General features: G+C 45.5%; 1 protein-coding gene across 1 annotated transcript; it reads left to right on the forward strand.

The window, feature by feature from the left end:
• LOC122193964 (rho GTPase-activating protein 7-like) lies at positions 1-27,238 on the forward strand. The gene is made up of 11 exons (XM_042894877.1): positions 1-179; positions 19,508-19,579; positions 19,993-20,074; positions 20,641-20,704; positions 21,235-22,544; positions 23,208-23,378; positions 23,733-23,889; positions 24,096-24,294; positions 24,720-24,939; positions 26,254-26,368; positions 26,622-27,238. The coding sequence occupies exons 1-11, from the start codon at positions 173-175 to the stop codon at positions 26,637-26,639; spliced, it is 2,415 nt and encodes an 804-aa protein (XP_042750811.1). The 5' UTR covers positions 1-172; the 3' UTR covers positions 26,640-27,238.
• Positions 27,239-27,244: the final 6 nt, after the last annotated feature.

The raw sequence follows: 27,244 nt of genomic DNA on the forward strand, positions 1-27,244 counted from the left end.
GTGACCCAGCTGCGCTCTCCCGGTTCCCAGCCGGGATTCTCCACCCCGCTGGGTGGGATCTCCCCGTTCCCCTTAAAGGGCAGCGGGCGGCAGGGCTCAGCTGCCCCCACGAGTCGTTCGGAGGGACAGATGTTGCTGTGCTTGGCGTGACGTGGCTCTCGTCGTTCGTTCCATGGCAGGTACTTTTTTCCGTACTTATTTTGTTTTTTTTCCAGTGTTGTTTCAGACAGTAGGGCGTGTTTGGGGGCGGCTTGGTTTGCGCCGGTGTACGTTTAGATAGAAAGAGGAAAACTTTCCAGTGCTAGCAGTGTGGTGCCGGTGGGGGAAGCAACCCACAAAACCAATAACCACAAAAAACCTGTAGTTAGAAAGTACAAAGCGAACATCTGAGAGTCGGCGACCGCCTGGCGTGGGGTGGCCGTGCTGGGCACGCGTCGCCTCCGGGGGGCAGCAGCCGACCGCCGTCGGGATGCGGTGCGCCCCGGCTGGGTTTCGAGAGCCGTTGGCCGGAGCCGCTACGGGGGATGAAAGTGTATTCCGTGCCTCTCCGTAGAATAAATCGAGCTGTGCTTGCAGCCTTCTGCGTGTTGAGGTTTTCCAGCCAAGTTTGGAGTCCGTTTGCTTCTCGTCGCCTCGCGTCACTCGGGAGCGGGGAGGTGCTGGGGCCGGGCGGGGCGGCTCGCGGTTGCTTTGGGGCGTGAGTCGCTTTAGGGGGATATCGCTAGTCTTTGGGAATGAGTGCAGTGATGGTGGCAGCTACAGACCGTGAGAATGGCCGCGGTGCTAGGTGTGTGCTGGGAAGGGTCAGCGCAGGAATGCTTTGTATTGGAGTGCTGCCCCAGCACAGGAGGGCTGCTTGCTTCGTGGGGAAGGAATGCAGCCAGACTCTTAAACGTGACCTTCTCCATATTACACGTGGTGTTTGGGAGCTTTTCCTCTCAGTGAGCAGCCCACAGCCCGGCTGTGCCCGATGGGGCCTTTCCCTTTGTTAGGCAAAGCCTATTGATTTAATTTCTGCATCGTTGTTCAAGCTAACACCAAATATGTCACTGGTGGTGGTGCATGAAATTGAACAGCCTCAAGGAGGGCTGAAACACGAGGCTGACAGGGTGATGCAGGCCAGGTGCTGCTGTAGGCAGTGATGGCAGTGAGCTGCGGATGCTACGTGCAGCAAATGGCAGAGCCTCAGCGCACCTCACTGCTGTGGCTTGGGGTGTGCTGAGCTGAACGGCTGGTCGGTTTGACAGCAGAGGAGAGCTAACTTTGCATGGTGTTTTGTTGAATGTTCCAACGGTGGAATGTATGCTTGGTTGGGTCTGGCCTGGCTTGTGGTGGGCTGTGAAGTCTTCTCCTAAACTTCATGAAGTTATTAAAAGTTGATATATGGGTGGAAGACTATATAGTATGTAGAGTATCCAGTGAGATTTGTTTGCTTAATGAATAAGTGAATTACAGTGTGAAAGTACAAGGGCTGCTCCCTGCCTCACACCAACTCTGCTTCCTCTCCCCCATGACCAACATGCAAGTGTCTTCCCGTGCTGTTTCTGTGTGTGCATCGCTTCATGATGAAGGTGCTCTCATGGAGTGTAAAGGTTTTTCAAAAGGATCCATAACTTAAAAACATTCCTAAAAATCCTGTGGATTTCAAAATTCAGAATGAAAACTTGTTTTGAACCTCAATGCCTTCAATGTGTAGCTCCTGCTGTCGTTGTCCCACTGGTGTTGCGGGCTCAGTGTCCCTTATCAGCACAGGGTTCTGTGTGTTCAGGGCTTTAGCTGAACACACTACTAATTACTGAAGCTAGAGAGCTGCTTGAAGCAGCTTTAAGGAGAAACTGCAGGGATCTGCCTTGAGCTGCTTCCCAACTGGTCAGACATTAAATGAAGAACTTGGATAAATCTAAATGACAGCTTGTGACCGATGTGCCAGACACTGTGCTGCAATGCACAGAGGGCATCACTTCCCCTGAAGCAGACCAGCAGACGGGAGACAGCTGCAAACTACTCACCTCTATTAATTTTCACACCATGAGTCTTTCTGGGCAGTAATATGTTACAATTTTGCTTTGTCTGGGATTGCCTGGTTTTGGCTCTGGGAAATGGTGTAGCCTGTCTGGGTCTTGGAGAAGCATGATTTATGTTTGGTAAAGCTGGGAAGATGATGCTCAGGATGCATGCAGAGAGGAGGCCAAGTGAGCTGCTTTGAACATCAGGGAAAACAGCAAAATCTTCCCTGGGCTGTCCCACCCAAGTTTGCTAAGCCCTAGCAGAGGAGATAGAGGTTGATGCCTCTCAAGGACTGACGTGGGCCATGTTCTCCTTCCCTGGAAGAAATGCCTCAGATTGTCCAGAGCAATACAGAATGCAGCACCCTTGCGTGTGTTGGAGCAGCCCTGAGCCACCAGGGTCCAGAGCTGGTGGCTGGGGTTTGTGGGCTGGGGCTCTGCTGCCAGTGGTGATGGCTGTGGCAGCAAGGTCTCCTCCTGCATAGAGACTGAAGTGACTTGGTAGCGTGGCATTTTCCAGCAGGTTTGCTTATTTGGGATGGTTATGGGACTTGGAAGAGGAAGTCTCTGGGAGTGGAAAAAAATCATGCAATTCATCTAAACCTAATTTTTTGCAGTTACCACCAATCTTAAATTCTGCAGTGTGACTAAACTGCTGCAAGGCCCTCCCACTAGCACTTTGTGTATATATATAGTACATATGTGAAATGTAATTTCTAGGCACATTAGGGCTTCTTAAGGAAAGTGCAGATAACCAGCCTGGTGCTCTGCAGGGAAAGCATGTGAGCATGGAAAACTACAGGTCCTTTCCTTTTGCTCATGTACTTTTCACTCTTGTTCTGTGTCAGCATTTGATTTACTCCAGCAGAAGAGCTGAATCCAGAGCATAGCAAGCAAATTTAGCAAGCAGATCCCTCCTGGCACCTCACATGCTCACGCAGCTCCCTCTGACTTGGCTGGCCAAAACCCCAAAAGGGTTTTGTGCCATGTAAAATTGTATGGGAGAGGAGCTGCCTAATATCTACCAGAAATAAGTATTTGGCCCACTGTCAGACCACGTGAGTCCGTGGGCATTCTTCCCTAGATTGTGGTGGCTGTGGGGTGGCTCCTCCCTGACCTGGTGCCTGGACCAGCACCATCCCAGAGAAGCAGACCTGCTGGATGATGCCACCCTTCCAAGCATGCAAGCAGTGCCAATGTCAATTGCATGGTGAGGGATCCACCCCTCAGCGTGTCCTGGAGTCACTGTGGGAGTTGGCACTCGAGTTATGTTCTGGTGCCAGGAGAAGCGAGTACACGATGTTCAGGGAGAAGAGGTCAGCTCTCTTCCTGTTTAGATGTTTTCCAAAAATGCTTGAGCATCTGAGTGGAAAAACGACCGAGGGAACCATTCAAATTAGGAAACAGGAAATACTTCAAAACTGTAGATGCAGTTTTGGCAGCTGAAATGAGAAGTGAGATGTCAGGTAGGGCTGGTGAGTGCCCTGCTGGGCCAGTCTGGTTCTCAGGTTCACAGGTCTGGTTCTCATGCTGCACACAGGCACAGCTTGCCCAGCAGCTGCTGTCAGCCCTGTGCGAGGTCCGAGTCAAGGCACTGGGCGTCTTGTGTCAAAGCTGATGTTCAGTGCGAGGTTCTTTTTGAGTTCAGAACTTCAGTATTTCCTTTAGTGGACAGTGAAAATGATGACACTAAAACCAGAAGTTCTACACAGTATAAGTTAGTAGCAGATTTTCCAGTGCTAGGCTACCAGTGTGATGAAATAAGGTGTTCAGGCCAAACGTCAGCTCTGCTCTTGACTCTTCTTCCCTTTCAGCAAATCACTGGGTCTCCTTATGCTTTTTTCTAGCCATACTTTAAGTTGATGTAATGCTACTTTTAAGCCTCTTCAATTACTCCTGCATCTGATTGTATGTAATACGCCCTGAGGGCAGTGCTTCAGGTTTGCCCATTGATTTGCTGTGTGACCATGAGTGCAGTTAACCCTTACTGTTCAAAGGAGTTGTGCTCAGATATGCTCGTGTTTGTGCTATCCAGATTCCTGCTTTATACTCAACAGCTCAGACTTTCCAGGCAGTTTTTTTATTGTTAAATTTGAGAACAGAATCTAACATGGAAGAGATTTGGGTGCCTGAAAGTTCCATTAAATTCACCTCAAGCAAGTTTCAGTAGAACTTAGAGAGTGAAGCAAATTTAGATACTTTGGAAAATGTCACCCTAGTTTCACTTCCAGGGCCTGATGTTACATGGACACCTGAATTTCGAGCCAAATGCCTAATGCTGCTCCAACCTGACTGGTGCTACACATTAAGTATGCACAAAATTAATGTATGCTAATGCTAGAGGGGAAAAATGCTTGAAAGTGAAAACTATTGTGCATCAGAATGCATTCTTCAAGACTTGCTGTTTTATCTCTACTCTGAACTTAATGACAGCTTCCTCTGAGCTGCTGTGGAGCTGCTGTGGAGGGCTGCGTTGTGCTGCTTTCCCACAGTTCCCTCCATGTGGGAAAGCTGGGGCATTCAGTCAAGGAGTGGTATCAGCTCAAGGACAGGTCTTCTGAGGGATGAGCGGCCAAAGAAGAGGTGTGGATGGAGCCTGTTATGCTGCTAGGACTGGCCCCTGGTTTTGATAACATTCTTAGTTTCCTCTTGTGTATAATGAACAACTCTGTTCTTCCTTAACTTTGTCGGAAGGTTTCTGTGAAATAACATGGGCAAAAAGTGAACCCATTTTCTGAATATTTTAAGAACTTGCTGCTTAGTTTTGTGTGTTATTTGATGGCAAATACAGCTTTGAAAAGCAGCCAGGATGGGTTTGGCCCTAGAACCATTTTGGGAACATGCAAATGCAAACAAACCTTTCCTAAAAACATTCTTTGCAACCCCACCCTTGAGGAATGGCCCCCTCTGGCAAGGTGCAAATTTGGTCAATGCTGAAAGTGGAGTGCTGAACTGTGGCTCTCCTCTGCACTCAGCAGTTACTTTTATATTACCGAGAGCTCCCTGGAGTCGGGGGGTGGGCTGCTGGGGAACCACGTACTGCACGGGGTGGGCAGGGAGGCAGCATCTGGCCATGCATCCTTGTGACCTGATGAAAAGCAATGGGTGGGGATTGAGAGGCCGGAGCATGGCCTCAGTGGCAGCAGCAGCAGGGTTTCAGCCCTGCCCAGTGATCCTGTCTACACACATACAGAATACAGAGTACCCATCTCTGAACCAGTGTTGCAAAGGGTTTAGTTCAGCATCCCTGCACAGCAATTAATACAGCAGAGCTGTGAGCAGATAGTCTGAATGCCTGCAGCAGGAGCGCTGCCACGCAAGTTAGTTCCTGGAATTTGTAAAACATTTCATGCTCCTTGCTTGTGAAACAGCATAGAAGTGCGTTGTCCAATTTCTACGAATATCCTAACTTCTATATAGCATGCCCTCAAACCACTGGAATAGTCATCTGACTTCAGCAAAGGCAAGGGTGGAAATGGAGTTGAATGGTTCCAAAAAGAAAAGCTATCAGACCTCAGCTGTGTTCTGCTTATTTTTTTTTTCAATTTGCTTCCTTTTCATTGCTTTCTCTATTTACAGAGACATAAATAATGTTAAATTCCAGATCACCCATGAGTCTGAAATCCAGCTGAAACAAGGGCTCCTGCCAGTTTTTGCAAACGTGAAAGAAAAATAGCTCATCCGTAGTAAATGCTCCTTCTGACTTATGTTATCCCTTTGCATTTAAGGTCAGCTATCTCTGAGAGGGGGGGGGGGGGGGGGGAAAAGATACAGGATATGCAGAGAGTCATCTGCAATAACAAGCCAAACCTCTGCATGAAGGTCTTCTCATCAGGATTTTGATTTTCAGACTGTTCACAGCTGCCAGCACATTTCTTTCTTTGGCCTGAATAGCACAAATACTGGGCTATGTAGTGCTGTTCCCTATGCTGGTGTAAATCTAGGTCAGAGCTTAAACCTTGACTTTTGAACATAGGCACATTTTATCCCTCAGTGGGATCTCAGTGGGATGGCATGTGGTATAAAATTAATCACAGGTATAAATCTATGCAAGTTGTCTTCCCACTTGTGTGAATTTGACTTCAGATGACCTCAGAGTAGTGCCTTTGGAATTCAGTTTGTGCAACACAGGCAGATTTTGGCTTGGTGCTCTCTGCTGTACCTGTGATAGGGACTGAGAGTGGCTGTTCAGTTACAAACAGATCATTCTGAAATTCTTCCAGTTTTCTTTTTCTTAGTAATGTTTCTCTGTCCTGACAGAGAAAATGGCTGCAGGTTTTGTAATCAGTTTATTCTGCTGCTCATGCAGTTGGAAGGGCTGAAGGAGGCATCCTTTTTTGCAGGTATCTTCATCTTTATTTCCTTTCTCCAAGATTGTACGCTCATAGAATCTTAGAACCACAAGATTGGAAAGGACCTACAAGATCATCTAATCCAATCATCATTGGTCATGATTCAAAGCAGGAGCAGTGAATAATTCAGATGCGGTATGAGTATGCTAGAGATGAAGTATTATCATACAGTGGCCAATTAGAAATGTTATTAATGATTACATAAAGGTGCTGAAATGCAGTTCAAAGAGGACTAGCTGGGTCAGGAGACAGCAGCTGGATTGAGACACTTTTAAGTTCTGCGTCCACGTTCTGCATGTCTGATTCAAACTTTTCTTTCACAGAATCATAGACTGATTGAGGTTAGAAGGGACCTCTGTGTCCTCTGGCCCAGCCCCTCTCCAGTAGTGCCACCCAGAGCAGATGCACAGGACCACGTCCAGGCAGCTTCTGAAGCTCTTCAAAGGAGGAGAGTCCAAAAGCTTTCTGGGCAACTATGCCAGTTCTCCATTGTCTGCTGAGCACAGAAGTTCTTCCTGATGGTCAGACAGAGCCTCCTCTGTTTCAGTTTTTGCCTATTACATTTTGTCTTGTCATTGGGCGTTGAGTCTGTCTCTTTCTTCTTTGCACTCTCCCTTCTTCAGGTATTTGTGTGTGTTGATGAGATGTCCCTGAGCCTTCCCTGGGCTGGACAGTCTCAGTTCCCTTAGCTTTTTCTCACATGGGAAACATTGCAGTCCCTTCATCATCTTAGCAACCTTTTGCTGAAGCATTTCCAGTAGTTCCATGCCCCTGCTGGGGAGTCCACAGAACTGGATGTGGTTGGTCCATCATTGAAACTTTACCAAGTTGGTCAAGCATGACTTCTTGGTGATTCCAAGCTGTCTACTTGTGATGATTTTCCCATTGCTTATATGTCTGAAAATGGTTTCCAGGATTAGCTGGTTCATCACCTTCCCTCTCCAATTTGAGGCTGACCGGCCTTTAGTTTTCTGGGTCCTCTTGCCCTTGTGAGGCACTTCTCCCAGTCACAGTGGTCAGCCAGAGGTTGTTGAGTGCCTGCATTGACAACAGCCAGCTCTTACTGAACCTGTGGGCTCATCCGTCAGGGCCCACAGGTAGGGACTGCTCCTTGAGGCCAGTGTGTCTGTGCTCCCTCCTGCTGCTCTTTGGAGAGGGGTTTTGTTTTCTCTAAGGAGTATGCAGCCCTGTGATGCTCACTGCTGTGTTCAGGAGAGGGGGGGGGGGGAATAGCTGAATTCCTCTTGGTTCTTGAAATAAACTTGGAAAAACCTTTGAACTTCCTGTGCTGGAGGAATATGTTTACATGTCATTTTCATTACGTTTCTCTTCCTGAGAGTGTGAGAAAGGTGGCAGTGTGGGTACAGGAAGGGGAGCTGGGAAGCAGTGTGTCCATCCCATCTCAAGAACATAAGATGTGCCAGTGTGCAGCCAGATTATAAATGGTTTCAGGAGTGCAATTCAGCTTTGATGCATATAATTTTATCATTAGAAAACAAACCCAAGGGGAAAATGGAACTTTACAAAAAATAATCTTTGTTTCAGAGTATTATCTACTGAAAATATAGTTGATTCTACTGGCCTTTACAGTTGTTCTTCTTTGAGGTGGTCTGATGCTGACCTTAGAATGTGCCACAAAGTCCGTCTATTCCAAGTAATTATCAGAGGAATTATTGGAAAGGAATTATTTAATGTAATGCATTTTATATAAAGTGGTATGGCAAAAAAAAAAAAAAACCTTCATTTACTGTACTGTTACCTCTGCTCACAGTGTTTCAGGACATTGGTGCTTGTACACTTCTAGGTGGATAGCAGGAGCTGATTCTGCAGCAGCTGTTTTCTAAGGCTGCACCATCACACCTCACACTTGAGTATCTGCGGTTAGGATAATCAGAAGAAACAAAGCTTCTCAGAAGAAAAAAGACAGCACGTAAGGAATAACAAAGAGGAGATTAGTTATATGCCTAAATTAAAGCTTATGGCTTGATTAAATGGCTTTAGCTGTCTGCTCTGAGGCTGTAGTGCTAGGAGGTCTCGTGGGTCTCATCACCAGGTACTTGTAATAATGTCACTATTTCCAGGACTCTTAACACAAGCAGCATGGCAGGGGAGGAATTGCTGAGGGTAGCTGACTGAGGATAATGGATAGTAGGATGAAATGGAGAGGAGAAACTTAATTGGAATTAACTAGCTGAGAAAAGCCTCTTGATTTGTCAGTGAAATTGCCTCCCAGGAGCAATGGGATAGTCCCAGCCACGTGGGCATTTAAAGCCAGTCTAATGTGTATGATTCCCTGAGTTAACTGGAGTATCTCAATAATTGGAGCTGACACAAGGATTTATCTCCTTTGATTGACTCGCTTTTAGGGAGGCTCATCTCTTTGTGGTAGGGTGCAGAGCTTTCAGGGCAGCTGTTTGCACTTAAACTGCCAGAAGCTGACAATATGTATCCATTTCAGCTCTTGGAATGCCTTCTTTGAGAAAACACTTAAATCACTGAAATAGACAGTGCTAATCAGTCTGCAGGAAAATGGAGCATCCTTACCTGGGGCTCTGTGCCATAAATCTTCTTGTGGCAACGCTCAGTTATCATACAGCACTAGAAAGCCATTTAGGTGCATTACTGCCAAATGCCCAATCAACCTGAAAAATTGGGCTGATTTTGGCCAAGCCCATAAAAGGAAAAAGTGTTTTGCCAAACGTATAAAAACAAATGGTCGGTATTTTGGCAGAAGATACCATTTGCAATGGAGATATTAATCGCACTGAGATGATGGAAGTGATACCCCGTGCTGATTTGCAACAAGCTGATGTACTGCAGCAGGTTGGCCCTAGAGGGTGAGCTGTGCAAGGAGCTTTTGTGATCAGCTGTGGCCAGCAGCAACCTCTGCTCTCTCACTTTGCCTTCTCAGTCAGCACAGCTCTCTGGATCAATGCCTCCTCCAGTACTCCAGTGCTTTTCACAGCGTGCTGGTTTGTGTATGAGGTTTATGAGATATGCCCAAATCCATCAAGTTGGATAAGGAGGAAAAAGCTATTGCTATCAAAGTTGACATCAGCTTGGAATGTTTGCTGACTGCTGTGCTTCAGGTCACAGCTGGTGGCTGTCTGTTGATGTTTGCAAGGCTGTGGGATGACTGACTCAGCCTGACTTCCCAGCTGAGAGGTACAGCCTCCCAGAAGTTGACTGGCCTGTAAGCATACATTTCCATGGTGAAATTTGCCTTTTTTTTTCCCTTGGAATGTTGTCAGATATTGCAGTATGAGGGTAATACTGCGATTTACTTTTAAAGAGTGAATGATTTTAAAGGAACTTGCATTTCACTGGGACATCCTGTTTCGAACTACTGTTTTTCCTGTAATGAGAAGGTTGGGTTAAATATATCTGTGCAAGTGCAGGGATAAAAAAAATCCAAAATGTGAAGGGAGAACTGAGGAGAAGAGCTGGTGGAAAAATGGAACATACAGAAGTTATTTAAAGATACAAAAAAAAAAAAAGTTAAAAATACCCCGTGAGAATCTTAGGCTTTGGTGGTATCTGTAAAGCTGGTTTTGCTTCCAGCCCACTGTTCCCAGGCTGTTTTTTTTTACACTTGTTCTCTTTCAAAGAGTCCTTGAAGGGTGCTGGCCTGAAGCTGCTCCCTTGTGTCACGATGCAGATAAATTGTCACTTTGCATGTTGTGTGAGAGTGCAAGTAAATAAATAACAGTCTCTTGTTAAATCCAGCTAGCCTGCTTGGCTGTTAGTCATGTCAGCCCTGAATTTCATGTCTGAATGAGACACAGTGCAGAGATGGATTTCCTTTGATATGTTCCTGAGTAACTTGCCATTTAATTTAACTGAGCAGGTCCTTGTTCTCCTGTTCTGGAATGATGGATTGTGAAATACACTCCTCTAAATTAATCCGGGCACTTGACTTCCGTCGGCAGAGTGATCTTTCTCAGCGGTATGCTAAGTATGCTTTTAAAAAGTATGCTGAATATGAATGCTATGTGCTTGGTCGATGATTTAAGCATTTACACTTTCTAGACTTCACAGAAATAACAAATATGGCTTAGCAGCATTTTTTATACCCTTTCAGAAGTGATCATTCAAGTAACTTCAAAGAGACTTAAATGGATTTCTAAGTATGATGATAGAAGTGAGGGCAACTCCCCTCTCATCAGAAAGCCATCAATTGGAAATGTGGCTGAGCAAAGCTTGTAAGACTTCTGATTGCAGGGCTTCCATAGATCATCCAGGAAGCTTTATATTGGAGCTATTAATGGTAAAATATTTAGTGTGGGTGCTGTCACTGCTTATGCTGGCTTGGTGCTGGAAGGGAGCAGTGCCCATTTTTTTTTTTTCCCCTTTTTACTGTTCATTCTTCTTTAAAGATGATGAATGGTATTTCTGGGAGGAGGAAAGAAGGAGCGTAGGAATACTCGTATTCCTAGTATTCCTAGCATAGGAAAAGCGTCTCCTTTATAAGAACAGCAAGATTTGCAGTGAAGTTGAGTAACTGATATTGATGTAAACCAACTCACCAGCTCCTACCAGCCTGGGTGCTCCCTCACTCCAGAGATAAGGACTGTGTCACAGAAGGGGTTTCACAGCATGCCTGGGGGTCAGCTGGAACCCAGCACTCTTGAACATGGGAAAACATGACAAATGGTGCCATTACTGAACTATGTCACAGTGTTTTCTGGGCAAAGGTAGATGACAGTAAACTTTTGGCAACAGATGAACTGCAGCACATGCTTGTCCATCAGTTCGTTCTAGGTGGGTTTGTGCCTATGGAGAATGATGCATCGTTTGGCTGAAACCAGGTTCCTGCTTTGATGTTTAGTTTGTATGTGTTAGAATTTGACTGGAATCAGAAGGCCTGATTCCTTTTACTTTGCTACCAGTGGTGGTAGACATAGGGATGGTATCTTCTTTGCAGAACAGGCTGAGAAAGATTTGTGTTGTTCAAAGCATACTAAGTTAATATTTTGGACAAAGTGAGAATGTGCACATGCTAACATCCTGGTATTGTCAGGATAATGTGTGTTTTTCTTGATCTTTCTAAAGACTTTTACATATGGAATGTAAACTTGCTTCCTTGACTAGGTAGATGAGGAGCCTTCCAAATTTTACTCTGTACCAGCCTCTGACATTTGTAATGCCTCAAGTAAATTTGGTGTGTATTTGGTAACCAGAAGAAATGACACGTATGTTTTCTATGATACCAACTTAACCAGCTTTATCTGTCTCATTGCTTAAAAATACACTGAAGAATTGAAGCCCACTTCTTACTTTCTGTCAGCAGTCTCCCAGCACAACACATACTGTTGTGATCTGCCAACTTCACGTCTTGAAACAGAATACACCGCCAACCCATCTAAGGAAAAATTATTTGGTTCAAGAATTGTGTCGTGCCTGGGCACAAATAAGACCTTAACCTCCTGTCATGATTAGGCAGGCACCGAGCTCTAATTCAGTCTTAAGGAAGGACTGAGTAGCAATGAAATCTGAAGGCAGCTAAGGCAAAACATGATCTTTTGATCTGAAATGCTTTTGTTAATGGGTTTTAGTTGTTTGCTAGTTTTAGTATCAATATTTCTTCTCTGAGCATCATCCTTAAATCTGGAATGTGAAATAATGTTCTTTTGAGTTTGGAAGGTCTATAAAGACAAAGTAGTTTAATAACCAAGATGAAAGGCTTTGAAGTCTTCAAGCCTTACAGGCTCATGTTGATTTGTGGTGGAATCTGGACAGTGGATGCATTTTCATACCTGTCAGTTGGTGTGGGCACCTTGTGATCAACCGCAGGTGTTATGGAGGATGCAGCCACGTATCTTTAATGTACTTATATGAGATTTAAAATCCAATGTCTTGTCTTGTCTCCACAATGCCGTGTGAGATAGCACTGAGGCTCAGGTGGTCACCAGATCTATGCCTGGATCTGGCAATGCTTTGTCAGCCAGAACAGGTACTGCCAGCCCTGCTGGGAGAGGAGCTGGGAAAGGGCCTTGCCAGCCGTCCCAGAACCAAAGCTGTGGCTTCAGTACTGGCTTCAGGTTCTTTGTTATCTCCTAAAATGAGAATCACGACTAAACCACAATGAAGGTTTGGTGTCTCAGGCAGTTGCTCTTCAAACATTTAGTGCTCTATGCTGCAAATCCCACGTGAGACAGGCTGAGAGCTAGGATGCTTGCCAAGGGCTTTAAGCTGATACGAGCTGCAGCCACTTCATAAACTGCTTCGGTGCTGCGCCCATTTTGGGCCAACCCAGCTCAAGGAGTCTTGACATTTCTGGATGTCCTCTAACCATTTAATGCTGATAGAAATGTTTAAAAAGTTGTGAGTTATTTGATGCACTGTGTTTAAATAAGCAGTCTTGTAATGCCTGACAGCTGGGTGAGACGAGCGCTCTGGGGAAGAGAGAGAGGTCAGCACGAGTTATGTGCAGAACTTAAACTCTGACGAGGGACATGTTGGATCCACAGAACAGAGAGCAAAGCCGATGGAGTGCTGGGAGTGCCGTGCTAAAATGTTAGATGTTTAGAATGTTTGAAAAGCTGCAGTGGACTCTGTACTCTTGTTTGAGTAAGCACTTAGTTTGGCACGAAGGGATTAAAACTGGTCACAAGGCATGGCTGAGATACATCAGTGTGTTACAGAGCCTACCACCGCATTTGAATGTAGCTTTATGTTACCTTTATGTTGATTTGAAGCCGTCTCCAGACCTGTTGCAGGAACGAGGTGTGTGATTAGGGCGCCAGTGTCATCGTAGCAATGCTTTTCCACTTCTACAGAATCACTCCAAAGAAAGTTACCTTAACACAATGAGATTCTTGAGCCACTTCTTGACTCTTGTCACAGTCCATATGGTGGCTGCAACTGGAGATCCTCTGTCTGCTTTGTACATTTGGAAAATGGATTGGCAAGTTCTTACTGCCATTCCACAGTTCGCCTTTCATGTTCTGATTGTGGTCTTTTTTTTTTCTTTTTTCTCATCATTTTTTATTTGTGTGCATCAGTTGCTTTATTTGTGTTCTCTTTTAATGTCCTCTTCACATTCCAGTTTCCAAACTGGAAAGCTGAAATGCATCTCTGCTTCTCTGACACCCCAGAGAATGTGTGTATATATGTATGCACGTGTGTATATATATGTGTGTGTGTGTGTGTGTGTATATATAAATATAGATATGTATTAGAAAAAATGCTGTTTTCTAGAAAGTTCTCAAAGATGTCAAGGATGTGTCTGATGATGAGCTTGATCCAGGAAAACAGCAAATAACATGAATTATATCATAAAATCAGTTCCTGGTCGGCAAAGACAGATTTGGCTGGGATTAAGCAGTACTTTTTTTCTTTCTTTCTTGTTGACACATTCTTGGAATAGAATGGCAAACAAACATCAAATACCACTGGAAAAAGTTTCAGCCTATGGTGGGAATGCAGGCTGATCAGTCACTAATGAACAAACATTAGCTGTTCATAGAGACCAGCAAATTTCCTAGCTACAAGGAGGAGCTGCTGGCCACAGGTTATTAATCTGAGCAAAACTGTGGGCTCTCAAATGCTTGCAAATAACAAAGTAAGGGTGTGAATGTGGCCAAACCAAACTACTGTAGAGAACTCAAGCATTTGCTAAACCTCTTTAGTCTGCATTCTATCAGGATTTCATTCAGCTTTTACTAGATTAATAATTGGTTTCATCAATTACTTATAACTGAAGTTTCTCTACTCCAGTGCTTCTTATTAAGGAGAACCACTGTACCCAGCTCTCCTGTAACAGGATTACAAGTTCTTTGCACCACGTTGCTCCCATTGCTCCCATGCAAAACCCCACTAGTGGTAATAATTGGTAAAAACCAATTCCAAAACACCGATATTTGGGTGTCTGGTTAACTCTGACACTTGCTTAGATGGAAAAGGAGGTCGCTCACAGTGACCAGATGATGTCATAGATAGTGACCCCCCAGCCTTTGTCTGTGGGGAAAATACTTTTTCAATCATTAGATTTTCTTTGGTTGGGAGCTTTTGGTTTAGTTAGACTTATTAATATAGGAAGTGATCAGATAAAATTAAGTCATCATGTTTGTTAATTTTCTTTTGTGGAACTGACAGTTCTTCCCCACTGCCTCAAATATCCATCTTTTAACTGTTGTCTTAATGTATTACCTGTGTGTTCTGCATTGTATTATGTATTTCCTGCCCATCAGTCTAACCCAAATCATGCAGCTTTTCTATGACCATCTGAAAAAGACAAATTATGAGCTCTTTTTATTAGGAAAGCAAAAGTGAAACTGTATGTATACTTCCAAAATGGAAGCACTCAATTTTGAGGTGAAAGTTCATTTTGGGGAAAGAGATGCCTGAAACACTCAGCCAGGTTGTACACACCTTCTCAAACTCAGGACACCACACTCATCAGGTGAATGCAACTGCAGTAGTATCAGTGCGTTTCCATCTGGATTTTGCAACTTGTAGCTATACCAGTTGTTTTCATCCACTCCTTTTCATGAGAAACAGACTTCAAGATGCATGCCATTTTGCAACCCTCTTGCTGTGTTTTCACTTTCCTAGTGCTGGCACTGAGGTGGAACCTACAGCCAAGTTGGAGGTTATTGCTTCTTGCATAGCTGTTTTGTTACGCTCTCAATTGTGGTGTTTGACATCTTGGCCAGAGTCAAAGCTGGCCATGTGAGAGCATCTGGAGGCAGCAGCCTTCATGCCAAAAACTTCAGTATTAAGGCAGTTCTATACCCCTGTGAAGAAATCTTTTAGGTTCTTTATGGCTCCTGTTGTTAAGATATGCAAGCATCTTTCCCTTTGGGAAGTAAAAGAAAGATCCAGGATCTTTGTGTTGCAAAGACAAGAGCCTGGTCTCTTAATGTTCCCTATGCCAAAGAAATCTTCAAAAAGCACGGTTTAACTTGTGAAGGTTGGTGTTTGTTGAAATGAGGTCATGCCTTTAAGTGTATGCGTATGTGTATATGTATCCACATAGGAAAACGTAACCTGTTCACTGGTGCTGACTGTGGCACCAGGCCCCAAATCCTTATGCATTTATTGTCACATGCTACTGTTATTTTGCACATGTGTTGAGCCCCCCTCTGGGCTTTATACTCTCATCTCCTTGGTAGTGGAAGGTGCGAACTTGACAAAATGGCTCTGATTTTCTTTCCCTATGAGCAATGAAATAGTCAAGAGAACCTTGGAGGCCTGAGTGTCTTCATGATATTTTGCCTATACACACCTATTTATTTGGCTGGCAGAAAAAGAAAATAGGTGGAAATTATTTTGTTCCATTACTTTGTCAGCAGCTCAGAAACAAAATGTGGGGTTTCTTGTCCAGCTTCAGATTCCTCAGCCTACTCTAGGGCATTTCTTATTGCAAAAGATTTTTCCATTTCCGTGAGCATCTCTACTTACAGTCGTTCCTCCTTTAGTTGTCATATAATGTTTCTGTATTTGTTACCATCAGGAAAGAGTGGATTTCAGTTGCAATCAAATGTGTCTGTGCAGAGGGAGCTTGTGACTGCCTTCTAGAGACTACTGCATTTCTTTGGGGCCCAGGCCCAGGAGGAATTCTTGTTTTAAATAGAAAATTCTTGCTTATGTATTGCATTCATTCCATCTCCTTTTTTTTTTTTTCTTTTTTTTTTTTTTTCTTTTTTTTTCCCTGCTATATATATTATTTTAGTGTTCTGGAATACAAGAGCCTTAACATTGCACATTGTCCTACAGAGTTTTATAGACACTAGAGTGGCTCATAGTGTTTGAATCATCTTTTGGTCACTGTGGATTACTGCAGCATTCTACCTTATGTCTGTCCTATCTAACTGTAATGCCTAACAGTCCAGAAGCTATCAAATTAGTAGTGATTTAAGTTAACTTCCAGGGAAGTAACATTAAATGTTCTAGTTTTTCTGAGACCAGCCTACACAGAGCTCTTTGCCTTGTTTCACTATCCCTGCACAAATGCTGTTCAGGCTGGAAAGGCTGGTTGTGCCCTTCTATTAGAAATTCATCATTTTATGTGTCTCAGCTTAAAAATCAGAACTAAGGAAAACTTAGTGTTATGCCACAGCATGGGCAAGATGCTTTTTTCACACTACTTCTGTAATACAGGTTTATTGATGTTGGCTGCACTGGAAGCAAGCAATTACCCAAGCTACAGCTCCTCCTAAGTATTTCACATGGAATTTATCTCAGTCCCTGTAAAACACCAGCCATGCAGAATGTTGTACCTGCTGCTGTTGGACAGTGTGCAGGAGCAAAGCATGGAGAAGCACTGGGTCTGGGACTGCAGGGAATTTTATCTCCAATCTGCTTGGAGAATACTGCTCAAGTGTGATTTTAGAAATCCTCTAAAGTCGATGGGAGTTGGACACCTAATTTTGCTGAGTCCTTTGAAAATCACATGGAGCAAACAGTACTTCCTCTAACATGTAGAAGGAATTAAAAGATCAGCGAACGCTGGCAAGCTAGTTAATGTGATCTGCAAAGAAAATGCCTTCAGACTTATCTGGGTCCCAGTGACTGCCAAGGGAAGCTAATGACAAGGATCCGAGCAAAGATCTTAATGGTGGCTTGGGAGCCCCAGTAATCAGCTTGGGAAGCTAATGTCAAGGAGCTGGATAAAGATGCAATTAAACTCACCGCAAAGTCTGGGGATAGATTGCACTTCTCAGCTGTGATAACTGAGGAGTTGGCTGTGATTCCAAAACAACAGCATGACAGTGAAGTAGGAAACAAAGGGCAGATATCTCACTGTTTACATTTCCAGATGTACATATTTATTGTCTGTGTAGAGCCTAAATTACCCTGGCAAAATTCCAAGCAAGGATGCTTTTGCTTTTTCTCTGGTGGGTTAATAAAGTGCAATTAGTCTTTGCTATGTTACCCTGTATGGAGGACTGCTGGCTGTTGAGGAGGCTGAGCAGGGCAATGGTTTGGGACTGCTGGGGGAAGGGAGGCAGCCGCACTGGCTGGGCTGGGGAGCAGTCTGCCTTCATCTCTGATAAAACAGGTTTCAAGGAGGGGTGCCTGGGCCTTGTCTTGTCTGTTGCTGCTGTAGCAGGATTAACACTGTGTGGAAAAAGTCTTCCCATGTAATCAGAAATTGGAGAAGAGCAGAATTCTTTGGACTTCTTTCCAGTTGCCTTCCAGATTAGGGTAATATGTAATAATAATAATAATAATAATAAAGGCAGAATCAGTCGTCTTACCTGCTCTACCTGTATTTGCATGGCACAGGGAGGAGCAGAAGTGCCTTGAGAACTTGCCTTGTTGAGCAAATCTGTTATTTCTCACAAGCACAGAACTGCAAAAAAGCTGGAAAGTGGGCTGCTGGGGTAATTGATGTCAAGGTGCTGTCAGCAGCAAGAAACCTCTCCTTGGTATGGGTTTGGGGGAGATTGAAATTGCTCTGAAGTAAGACCTGACCACCACTCAAAAATGGAAGACTGCATCGTGATGGGACGAGGGGAAATGATTTCAGATGAAAAGAGGGAGATTTAAATTGGGTATACAGAAGTTGTTCACAGTAAGGGTGGTGAGGCACTGGTAGAGGCTGCTCAGAGGCGTGATGGATACCCTGTTCTTGGAGGCATTCCAGGTCAGGCTGGATGGGGTTCTAAGCAGCCTGACCCAGTGTAGGTATCCCTGTTCATTGCAGGGAGCTGGACTAGGGGACTTTTAACTCTAATAATTCTTTGATTGTCTCAAGGTGGAAGTATTGCACCTACCACAACTTTTATAAATATCCTGGAAAATTAGTTCAAAGATAAGAGAGCAAGTCAGACCCCAGTGTAAAGAAGAGCACATTCATGGCAAGCATTCCTACAGGGCTGGGTGGGCTGGGCAGCCTGGCCCCATGCCTTGCCCTGTGTGTGTCCACCACTGCCCCTTCTTTCTATGGAAGAGGCCACCTCTAGGTGTGAAAATATCATTGTGTTTTCTGTCCTACTCATAGCTGGTGTCATTGCTAGCCACAAAATATTTGTTTGCCTCTTCTTCTTCTCATCACAGCTTGGGTTTTGGTTTGCTCTAAAAAGTGTCATCCATCTAGAGTGTTGGGGAGTAGCAAGCAGGGCTGAGCGTGAGACTGCTGAGCTTTATTTCCGTGGTCTGACCCATGTGCAAACCTCAGATTGCTGTGCTGTTACACTGGTCCTTCTCCTGGCTCCTGTCAGCAGGTTTGCTCTCTGTTGTGGTTTTCTCTGTGAGTATAATGGTTGTGCTTTGTCGGTCCCCTGCCTTGGTATTCAGTAAGTGCTGCATTTTGGTAAAGATTGTGATAAATTACAGTGTTGGGTACAATAACAAATGTTAGCATAGCATATATAGGCCATTGAGGAATACGTCAGACTTGGTTCTGCCTTTTAAATGTGCTTTTGTAACATTCATTTGAAAGGAGCCTTTGCCTTTTGGTCCGTGTCTGTTCTGACAAGTGCCATAGTATATGAGGATGTTAAAAAGTGTGCAAGCATGGGATTCCTCTCCATCAACAGACCCAAGAGCTGCCAGTCTTTGCCGAGTTAGAGCTTTCTGGCATGCCCTCATGTAAACATGTTTATGTTTTTGAGGCATCTGTTGAGTGTTTCTGTGAAGTTACATTCTGCTCTTGCTCCTGTGGGAATGGTAAAGCATTGGCCATAGGTTTCTATGGATTGTCAGAAAGTGAGCAGTTAATTCTTGACATCTGTTATGCTGAAGTGACTGCCAAGTCGAGTGGGAAGTTGGCAAGGAAATAAATATTGATGGGCCCTAGCAACAGGTACTCCTGAGAACTCTTGTTCTGGGAATGCTCAGGCAGAGTCCACGTTATTAATGTTGTGATAGGATTTAAGGCCTATTTATAGGGTTTGTCTGTGTTTTATCAGCTCAGAGCACACAAATGGTCTTTGCTGTATGAGGGCCCTGGTGCATCTCGAGTACATGCTTACAACTGAACTCTCATGTTTGATGTCTATCCTATGTCAGAACCACCGCTACAGAGATATGCGTGTGTAAATGCGCTGGATGCAGTGAGTTTTTTCTCTTAGTAGTATACTGATGATACGTTCGTATACAAGGCCCTTTGGGAATCCTCTGGATGAAACTAGCTTGTGTATTCTGTAAAAGCATTACTCGTGAGCCCTGTAAGTGAGCAATGTTATGTTCTCGTTGCAGAACTTGAAGCCAGAGAAGCCTGTGCCTGGCTGCGGGCCGCCGGCTTTCCCCAGTATGCCCAGCTGTTTGAAGGTATGATCCCAAAGAGCAGCTGATACGGAGCTTAAACAGAACTGCTAATATGAATATTCTTTCAGAATCTGGCACTTCTGATGGAGCACCTCCAAATTCTGCAGTATCTTCATGCAAAACTATAGAAAGCGTGCAGCACGGTGCATGTTCTTGCAGGAGTGACACCTTATTGAGGCTGGAGTGGCCTCAGGAGAATTCTGCACTGGACCAGAGCTTTTCTGGTTGAGGTTAGAGTGTGACTTCTGCTTCTGTGATGTTCTGTTGCTTATAATTTTCTTGGTCTCTTCTTTGGAGCGTTATTCTTTGGACACGCAGAAAAATTGTCGAAATAGACTTTGATGTATTTAGCCTGTGCTAAACCTGTGGCAAAACTCCCTGCCATTCAAATTTCAGCTCCAACTTTTTATTTGCAGATATGCAGTTTCCTATTGACATAAGGACTGTGAGGAAAGACCATGAATTTTTAGATGGAGATGCAATCGAATCACTGTTCAGGTAAATGTTACTCTTGGATCATCTTCAACACCTGCAGGTTCCACAAGGTGTTTGTCACTCAGCTGTTCCTGGCTTGATTTGTGTCAGAGTATGAAGTGTTACTTATGCTGTGACTGTACTGCGTCATAACTGACTCTGCAGGCTCTAATTAAAATGTTGGATAATAACTCTTTCCAAGGATTTAGTTTCACAGCCTCATTTTTTTTTTTTATGTTCTTTTAAGAAGTCAGCACAGTGTTCTTTCATTTTCAAAATCTTGAATCAGTTTTTCACAGTCAATCCTTAAAGCTCATCATAAGATTTTTTTTAAAACAAGTGCATCTGGTTAAGTACAGTCCTCTTTAGTTTTGAGATGGCAGAACTGGACCTGTGAATGTCACAGGTTAGTGTTGTCAAAGTTAGTGGGCACTGGTTGGGCCAAAACGTATGGAGAACATGTGGCTGTGCACCAGTTGTTGGCACCAATAATGCTGACTCAGTTTAGAAGTTTGCTACTAGTTTGGAGCATGTTGTTTTTTGAGGGGAAAAAAAAAAGATTAAATTCAACTCTTTTTCTTCTACCCTAGACGGCTGAACACGTTGAATAAGTGTGCATTGATGGAAGTGGAAATAAACTGTCAGAGGACCCAGGTATGTTTGTGAAATATGGTTAATGTTCTCAGTAAGAAGGTGATTAACTGTTATATTAAAATACTTTTTTCAAAGGTGTATGAAGGATTGCTTGTTGCCAGGCACTCACTTGGTGTGCGGGCAACACAGCGAACACGGTACCTGGTGCAAATGGTTGGTGTGGCTGAGGTCTCCAAGAGGAGACTTTCTACCTGGAAGTTTTGGTCACTGAAGCATGAAGTGTTTGATTTGTTTGTCTTTGGGTAAAAATACTTGGCCAAATCCTCCGGATTTGCTGCAAAACTGAATTTTTTATCCTGAGATCAAATCTGCCATCTTTTGCTATGGTAAACTTAGCGGGCTTGTCAGCATGCTGGGCTGTGGTTTGTCACCATGTTTTTCAACTAACAGAGCAGACCTCAGGGTAGGACCTTTGCTAACTGAATGTTTACATTTCCGTATGTAGGTTTCAGAGGTAGGCAGTTTTGTTTACATTTTTTTAATAATGTAATGTTTTCAAAACTGCCCTTGAAATGTACTTTTCTTCCAAGAGCGACGACTCCGATGATGATGAACCTTGTGCAATAAGTAATAAATGGGCGTATGAGCGGTGCAGCCAGAAGTGGTTTCGCCTTGAGAGCCTAGAAGGTTCTACAGAAGGTGCTGGTGCATCCCTCCCAGGCAGCCCAATGCTGAAGAGCACTGGTAATGAAAACAGAGTCCTTTTGGACCATGGTGACAAACACGATACGTCATCAATTCATAGCACTAGCAGCGGTGACAGTGATGCCGTTAGCTCCCCAAAGTCTTTTGAAGACATGGAAGCCAGCCCGAATTCTTGCAGTAAAGTTGCTTCACTGGAATCTGCCTTTAATTGCTCACTTCCCCCCAGTTTAAATGCCACCAATGAGAAGAAGCTTTGGGATAAGTCACCGTACAAAAAGAGGAAGAGCCTTCTAAAGAAAATGGAGAAGTTGCACTTAAGGAGCAGCAACTTAAGGAGTGGTCAGTCAAAGGCCAAACCCATCATAAGTGAACCTTTCCTTCTGGAAGGACTTAATGAGGAGAAGATGAAGATGCTTAACTGTGTAAATATCGCTGACCTCCCTGGCATCCAAACAAAGAACAATTCTTCCTGTTCTCCTAGCTGCATAAGAAACAATAAGTTTGAAAACAGAACGGTGAGCACTGCCCGTCCTCTTAAAAAACCAGAAAGCTGCTGTGAAAGAAAGGGGAGGTGTGCTGAGGACTTGGGCAAATGCCTGCTGTGGAGTGATGCATCTCAGGGAAACCTAAACAATGAAGTAGAGTTGCAAACAAACCAGATGTTTCAAGTACCACACGGCCACAAACCTGGCACTTTCCCCAAAGCCCTCATGAAAAGTCCTGTGTCTCCAGGAGATGACTCTCCTGTCAGCTGGAGAACTGGCTGTGGAGGGAGCCGGAGCAGAAGCAAGACCAAGGACTCCAAAGCCCCCAGCAGCCCCATCTCACGCGCAGATAACAGGCTGAGTGTGTATGACAACATGCCTAATGTTGAATTTGATAAGCTGGAAGCAGCAGAAGTTGGAGATGATGATGTTTTTTCAGAACTGAACAGTGTTATAGAAGATGTCAAGGGTCTCAGAAAGCTGGTTGATCAGTGGACAGAGAAGTTCTCAGATGATGGGTATTTGGACTTACCCAGTGACTTAACGTCTCTGTATCCGTCCTTACCTAAAGAAATCTCTCTTGACACAGAGCACTCAGAAGTTAAGAGAGCAGCTGTGCTGTCCTCTGAGGGAGAGGACAGCTGTGAGCTGGGCAAGGAGCTCAGCTCTACAGACCTGGTGTTCATAACAGACCCTACAAAGACCAACAGGTCAGTCATCCTTGGGTTTCTCTATTAAAACACCCTTCTAGAAGCTTTCCCTGTTGATTCTCTCCACTGAAAACGTAATTGTTATTCCAGAACAAAATATAATTAAGGGAGGCTATTCTGGGAATTAGAGTCTGCACTGGTGGTGCCAAGCACTTCTGGGCTGTAGGCAGCATGAAGTCTACTTACGTCTGCTCTGATCTTGTTGGAAGCAGGGCTCTCATGATCTCAGGTTGGGTAGTTGGAAGCAGTTATTCTCAGGAAGAGTGGTAATGCAGTGACACAGCTGCCCAGGGAGGTTGCGGGCTCATCGTCCTGGAGTTGTTCAAGAGCTGTGGAGATGTGGCACTGAGTGACACGTGAGCACGGTAGGGATGGGCTGGTTCTTAGACAAGATGCTTTTAGAGGTCTTTTCCAACCTTAATGATTTTATGACTCAATCAGTACTTAGATATTTGGAGTCAGACTTACGGCTGGCTTGCTGTGCTTCTTACTGAAATCTTTGGTACAGCCGTAGAGAGTAGCACTTTGTTTGTAAGTGATTAACCACAGGTTGTTTGGGAGGCATGGGTTGTGTTGAGTATTGGGGGTTTCACAGAAGCAAGCAGAAAGCTAAGAGGGACAATGGGAAATTGTCCTTTGGCATGACCAACACTTATCCTGTAGGCACAGGAAGCAGTGTGGGTCTGTGGAAGACAGCAGGATCGTGGAAGGCTTTTCCACACAGGCTGACAGTCCATCGGCCACCCAGCTGGCCCGGGCACAGAAGCTGGCACTGCTGAAACTCACTGCTGTCATGGACAGATACTCCCCTTCCAGTAAGCAGGGCTGGAACTGGTAAGTAGTCTGTTGTTAAAGCAAATACTGTTGGAAAGACAGGATTTAAAACAAGCAGGTGAATTTCCTTGTCTGACTAGGTGACATTGTCCACAGTGAAGAATTTCATCCTGCTAAATCAGGGCTGTTTTGCACTTATTGCGGTGGCTCCAGCATTTCATCTGCTGTAGACAAAACTTCTGTTTCTCACTGGTCACTCGTTTCAGAGCACTTTGTATTTTCTCTCTGAATCTTCCCATGTTTGGGGCTGTGACAGAGGTGCTTGGCAGAGACTACAGGACCGGAGGCGAGTGCGGACTGGGCAGAGCTGTGCTGGACAGCTGTTAAGTTACGTGTGCTGGTTTTTGTTTTCAGGACTATACCAAAATCAAAAAAAATAAACACCTCTGACTACAAGGACAAAAATGTCTTTGGGGTCCCCTTGCTGCTGAACGTTCAGCGAACAAACCACCCGCTGCCTATCGGCATCCTGCAGGCACTGGATTATTTAAGAAGCCACTTCCTTGACCAGGTATGGCCTGAGGACATACCACTAAGCAGTCATGGTATGCCTGGGGGGATTAGCCATGCTGCTTCCACTGGTACCAGAATATGTTGGTGTTAAGTCCTGCTACCGTAGGGTTTTAACTATCGAAAGGAAAGGGAGGGAGCAATGATTTTGTGTTGAGGTTTGAGTCCTGATGACTTTGTCTTTAACTTTTTCCTTTTCCCTTGTAGGTTGGCCTGTTCCGCAAATCTGGTGTTAGATCCAGGATCCTGTCCTTAAGAGAAATGAATGAAACCAGGTCGAACAGTGTGTGCTACGAAGGGCAGTCAGCCTTTGATGTGGCAGATATGGTGAAGCAGTATTTCCGAGACCTTCCTGAGCCCATATTTACCAGCAGGCTCTGTGAATCCTTCCTCCACATCTACCAATGTAGGTAACAAAAGCTTTGGCTTTCCAATTCCTTGAGAATCTTGTGCTTCTTTAGCATTTGGCTGTATAAAGCTGGACAGACTGGGACTGGTGCTATGATGTGACCTTAGTGTCACACAGTCAGATGAGTCAGGGCCTGACTGAAAAGACAACTTCAGTGCTGTTATTTGGGCTGCAACTAGAGCCAGCTCTGTAAGCCCACTGGCACGACACTGAAGAAAAACTACAAACAGTGCACCAGCATTGTGGAATGTGTATTGCCATGGGCAAAAGCTGTACATGTGCTGTGATGGCAGTAGCAGCCTTTGTGCTGTGAGCTGGAATGAAAGGGCAGTGCATGAACCTATGTTCTCAGTGCCCTGCTTGGCATGCCTTTGGATGCTGCCCTGCAATCATGTGTGATTTCCATTGTTTTCTGTTTCCAGATGTGCCGAAGGACCAGCAACTGCAGGCTGTCCAGGCTGCCATTCTCCTCCTGCCTAAGGAGAACCGGGAAGCCTTGAAAATTCTCCTCTTCTTCCTACGAGATGTGGTCGCGTGTGTTGAGGAAAACCAAATGACCCCAACCAACATTGCTGTCTGTCTCGCCCCATCGCTGTTTCACCTCAACACCCTCAGACGGGACAGTTCCTCCTCCTCCACTCGGTATTTCATCCTGTTGAGCATTGCTGCTTGCAGCAGCATTTTTCTTTGCTAGACCAATGCTTTGTGTAGCTGTCACAGACCAAGTGCTTCTAGGGGGGCTAGTTGGGGTTTGGTGCAGATGTGGGAGCTGCCCTCAGTTCAGGCTCAGCACAGGCAATGTGCCCCTCCTGTCCCACTGCTGGTGAGTGTGTGAGCAAGGCAGCACGTCCCTGGCACTCTGGGGCACCTCCTGTTCTGCTGCCTGACTGCGCCCACTGCCTGTGTTACCGTGGGGTGTGCAGGACCTGCAGATCCCTGGCAGCCTGCAGCAGCTGTTGTCACTCGTTCCTCTGGGCGATAAGGGATTGTTTCTGCCAAACAGAGCCACAGGGATCCTGCACGTTTATCTCCTTAAGTAGAAGTTATGCTATCTGGGTTGCATAACATCTCCTGCTCCTACGTGCGGAGAGGAAGGTGCCCTTGGGCCAAAGCAGGCAAATGGAATCTCAGAGAGCATTCAGCCTTATCTATGCTCCTGAGGCACAGCTGTTTGCTGTGCTCTGTGCCCCTGGGTGTGGACAGACATGTCTCAGGGCATGGAGGCTTTAAGGGTAGCACAGTGCCCAGCAGCACAGCCACTTGTCACCCCATAGGTGACTTAAAGATTGGGGCTGCTCTCAGTGAGGCAGGAGCACAGGGCAGCTACTCCTCCCAGCTGCAGGTGCCTGTGAGCACTTCCTGGCTTCAATTCAACAATCCTCTGAAATACCAGAATCAGAAGGAGAGTCTGAGCTTTCCCTTTGCTGTCACTGTGCAGAAGGGGGTTCCTTTGAACCCTCAGCAGTGCTGTAACCAGGCATTAATGCTGCAGAGCAGGGTTCAGACTTCAAAGCACGGGGCAGGTGAGGCTGCCTTTGAGGTGTGTGGCTGAGGACTTGATCTCCCAATGGATTTTGGAGCCGTTTGGCAGGAATGCACATAGATAAGAAGTGGCAGAAACCAGGATTAATTCTGTCATATAGTGAGTATGAAATAAAGAGGGGTCTGTTTTTGAAATGTGGACCATGTAGTCCTTGCGGATGTTGCAGGGTCTCAGACGAGCACAGCAGCTGAAGGCTGCAGAAAGAGCAGTTGGGTTATGGCTCTCTGTGGCCATGTGTGATGTGATCTGGGAAGCAAAGTGCTGTGCCCTGTCTCTCCTGAGCAGCTGGCCCCACCTTGGTTGCAGTCAGGGTGGCCCAGCAGGGGTGATGCAGTGATGCTATGTAAGCCTTGCATGGCACTTCTGATCCCACACAGTTTCTTGGTCACTATCTTTTCCTTTCTGATTCACAGATCAAGCCAGAGGAAATGCAGCCTGGGGAAGCCGGACCAGAAGGAGCTGAGCGACAACCTGGCAGCCACGCAGGGCTTGGCCCACATGATAACAGAATGCAACAGGCTCTTCCAGGTAAGGTGCTGGATGTTGCACTGCAAAAGCATTGGCAGGGGTTTGCTGCCTTGGGCTTGGGTCCAGCTTGGTGTTTGTGCAGTTGAGGGCTGCCCCATTCCCACTGGTGCCAGGCCTGACCCTCCCATCTTGAGGGAGCTGGCAAGGGATGACACTCTGTGCTGGAACCGTGGTTGTAGTGACAGCCATGCCTGCGTCTGGCCACAGCCCCTCATCTCCCCCCCCATTAATTTGCATTTGGATCTTCCCACAGACTGATTTCCCAGCTTGACCTCGGCCCTTCCTTGTTATTATGGACTTTGCTAGCACTTACTGGACTGGGACTCACGCTGTCTACTATCACCGATTCTGAGCCTGCCCTGTTGGCTGCTGCCCCACCTCCTGGCTCACTTAGCACTCCTCACCACGGATGTGCCTGATGATCTGCACTTGGGGCTGACCCTGTTTTCCACTGTTGTCTGCCACTCTCTCAGGTACTGGGGGGCAGGGTGGCTTCTCCTGCAGCCTTATCACAACTGATTCGCAGCCCCCTTATCCCAGGGAGCTCTTGGTGCATCCCATTATTCAGCTCTGCTCTTCTTTCTTGCACATGGCTCTTAGCAGTATGGAGCTGCCTCCCTCACCCTTCCCCAGTGAGCCCTGAAGCCCACTGCAGGGGTGGGGTGTTCTAAACTCCCTCATGGCTCTCAGCCTGAGCATTACTGCCTGCCCCAGAGCTACTCTTGGGCCAGCAGCCATCCTGCACCATCCTGCTATGAGTGGAGCACAGTAAGGGGCTGTGACAACATCCTCTGCCCTTCTGGGGGAGGGACCTGGTGCTGGCACTTGAGGACAGCTGAGACAGGGTTGCTCCCCTTCCTGATGGTGACCATGAGG

This window comes from Lagopus leucura, unplaced genomic scaffold, assembly GCF_019238085.1.
Source record: "Lagopus leucura isolate 7727_CA_CO unplaced genomic scaffold, USGS_WTPT01 105-7_obj-0_obj, whole genome shotgun sequence".
Classification (NCBI taxonomy): domain Eukaryota; kingdom Metazoa; phylum Chordata; class Aves; order Galliformes; family Phasianidae; genus Lagopus; species Lagopus leucura.

Bases quoted from the DNA above. Each gene is read 5' to 3' on its own strand.
- LOC122193964 (XM_042894877.1), top strand. The intron at 20,075-20,640 runs GTAAATGTTACT...CTTCTACCCTAG, and splicing joins GCAATCGAATCACTGTTCAG to ACGGCTGAACACGTTGAATA. The intron at 23,890-24,095 runs GTATGGCCTGAG...TTTCCCTTGTAG, and splicing joins GAAGCCACTTCCTTGACCAG to GTTGGCCTGTTCCGCAAATC.